This window comes from Sinocyclocheilus grahami, unplaced genomic scaffold, assembly GCF_001515645.1.
Source record: "Sinocyclocheilus grahami isolate Dianchi unplaced genomic scaffold, SAMN03320097.WGS_v1.1 scaffold7.1, whole genome shotgun sequence".
Taxonomy (NCBI): Eukaryota; Metazoa; Chordata; class Actinopteri; order Cypriniformes; family Cyprinidae; genus Sinocyclocheilus; species Sinocyclocheilus grahami.
Window position 1 is genome coordinate 1,837,926 of NW_015505186.1, and position 3,168 is coordinate 1,841,093.

The window sequence follows — 3,168 nt, forward strand, 5'->3', positions numbered from 1 at the left end:
CAGGTGCAGAAAAGGTGTTGCTGAAAGGATAAAATGTGTACTAAGCATCCGGTCTACTTGTACTTTGCTCTTTTGTTCTAAAAAATAACAATTCATGATAATATAAGATTTTCACATCAAGATAGGAGACATCTCATTTAAAGATTTTGATTTTGAATATTTTCATAGTTATTAGAATAGGGAAAATGGAATTCATTTGATACTGGACAGTAGATATGATGTAAATACATCTTCTATACAAATTAATTTCCATTGGGTTAAATGTATTTTTCTGAAATCACATGATATAGTAATGCATACGTACAGTTTATATAAATATAAGGCAATTATTAAAAATATATACAGTTGTGCTCATAAGTTTACATACCCCTTGCAGAATGTGAAAAATTGTAATAATTGAAACAAAATAAGAGGGATCATGAAAATGGCATGTTATTTTTTTTTATTTAGTACTGTCCTGAATAAGCTATTTCACATAACAGATGTTTATATATACTCCACAAGACAAAATAATAATTGAATTTATAAAAATGACCCCATTCAAAAGTTTACATACCCTTGAATCTTAATACTATGTGTCATTTCCTGGATGATCCACGACTGTTTTTATATTTTGTGATAGTTGTTCATGAGCCCTTGTTGGTCCTGAGCAGTTTAACTGCCTGCTGTTCTTCAGAAAAATCCTCCAGCTTCCGCACATTCTTTGGTTTTCCAGCATCTTCTGCATATTTTAACCCTTTCCAAAAGTGACTGTATGATTTTGAGATCCATATTTTCACACTGAGGACAACTGAGGGACTCATCATACACAACTATTACAAAAGGTGAAAACATGTACTGATGCTCAAGAAGGCAACACAATGCATTAAGAGCCATGGTATATATGGTATATACTGTACACTGAACAAAATTATAAACGCAACACTTTTGTTTTTGCACCCATTTTTCATGAGAGAGATCTAAGACTTTTTCTATACACACAAAAGGCCTATTTCTCTCAAATATTGTTCACAATGTTATCTGTATGCACCAAGGGTCTGAGAGTAACGCAATTTCAATTCTCTGTGTGTATGTGCTGTACATGTGGAAGAATTGACAATAAAGCAGACTTGAAACTTGAAACTTGAAAATATCCAGCAACTTCGCACAGCCATTGAAGAGGAGTGGACCAACATTCCACAGGCCACAATCAACAACCTGATCAACTCTATGCGAAGGAGATGTGTTGCACTGCATGAGGCAAATGGTGGTCACACCAGATACTACTGGTTTTTGGACCCCCCAATACAGTAAAACTGCACATTTTAGAGTGGCCGTTTATTGTGGCCAGCCTAAGGCACACCTGTGCAATAATCATGCTGTCTAATCAGCATCTTGATATGCCACACCTGTGAGGTGGATGGATTATCTTGGCAAAGGAAAAGTGCTCACTAACACAGATTTAGACAGATTTGTGAACAATATTTGAGAGAAATAGGCCTTTTGTGTATATAGAAAAAGTCTTAGATCTTTGAGTTCAGCTCATGAAAAATGCTTGCAAAAACAAAAGTGTTGTGTTTATAATTTTGTTCAGTATATATATAATTTATATACTCATATTTGGCCAATTTGCCCTTGGTCATTTGAATTCAAGCAATGGCCTTGCTTGTACCTTTGGGCATCTTTAAATAGCCCGTCAAAGTGTTATCACAGAGCATAATTCAGTGCATGTCCAATTTGTCAGTGCAAGAGCCGAAGCTTCCAGGTTGGTGAAACACCCCCTTACCTCCCCTCTAAACCCACCATTCACGTACGAGATCCATTTTATTTTTTTACCGTAACTTGCTGTAGTCAAAACAAGGGTTTACCGCCGACCCAATATTTTCATGCATTTCGTATTTGCACTATATTTAAACCAATGACATAGCGACCGGTCAGTTTAATGACTTCCATGTCTTCCATTTCTTAGGTCCAGTGCTGACCTTCGATTGGGATGTCTCTGTCTAAGTGCAGTGGTCCAAGCCTGATTTATCCGGTGTAGACATCTGGTCAGCCTGTGGTCATTGCGTGTGTAGTCAGCCTGGTTGTGAAGAAATGTGTCCTTTCTGGCATGACTAAATCTTTTCTAGACCAGTGTGCATTGTGAAACAGGACTGACCATTGCATGGTGTTAGCTTTGACCCAAATCATCCCTGAGGACAAAAATAGCCTCAAGCGGCAGGGATGCATTTGTCAATCTGTCTATCTATCTGACGTCAAGACTTTCATGTTTTACACCATCAGATGAAAAAGCTTAACTTTGTTTTACTACATGTTGTAATAGCTGAAGACATTTACATTGCAATCCTCCTGAGAGATGCAACTGTCTTTTCGGAGTCAGTGGAGAAACTTTAGTGTCTCTGTGTCCCGAGTCATTCAAACAGACAGAGTAGTAAAACTGGTGCAGATTTATTCAGACATGTTGCTTTAAAACACACACAGTAGAAAATACACTGTAAAAGTTATTATTTTTGTTGATGAAGTCAGGTTGCATTAGCCATATTACATAATATTTCTGATTTGAGTAAAACCAGTTAATTTAGAAGTTAAAACATAAAGAAAATTTCATTTACGTGGAATTTTTAAAAAAATGTTTGGTACATGTGAAAGCATGAACTGCTTTGAATTACACATTGCATTAATCAGGAAATAAAATTCTGATGTTGCATTCAACAACTGGTAAACAAAACAGTAATGGTTTAAAAGCTGACAATATACAACTGAGACTAAACTAGACATGCATAACTGTCTTTCTAGCTCTTTCTTGTAAACACATATGTACACAATCTCAGAGTCGCTTCAGTGATCCTCTCATTGGAACAGCAGGTGAGAATCTTCAGCTACTCCATAATTTCCTTTGTGTTCCTCAAACAGGCGGCTGAGTTCGTCCATGTAGCGCTGGTGAAACACGTCCAGTTCTTCTGCCGTTGGTTTCTCGTTTTTCTCTACTGGAATTGGCCTACCCACTGGGAGAAGACAGAAAGGACTATTAAAATATTTCCTTCATAAATAAATACACAAAGGTGAAGTGACTTTGAAAGCCTTTGTTGCTATGGATGAATGAATAGACAGACAGACTGATAGATAGATAGATAGATAGATAGATAGATAGATAGATAGATAGATAGATAGATAGATAGATAGATAGAT

At 36.5% G+C, this 3,168-nt stretch overlaps 1 protein-coding gene across 1 annotated transcript in view; it reads right to left on the bottom strand.

The window, feature by feature from the left end:
- Positions 1-2,829: 2,829 nt before the first annotated feature.
- The window catches only part of LOC107589716 (2-acylglycerol O-acyltransferase 2-A-like), a 10,074-nt gene continuing 9,735 nt past the window's right edge, over positions 2,830-3,168 (bottom strand). The window contains exon 6 of the mRNA XM_016278224.1: positions 2,830-2,984. Coding sequence (XP_016133710.1) covers positions 2,830-2,984 — 155 coding nt within the window. The remainder of the gene's footprint in view (positions 2,985-3,168) is intronic.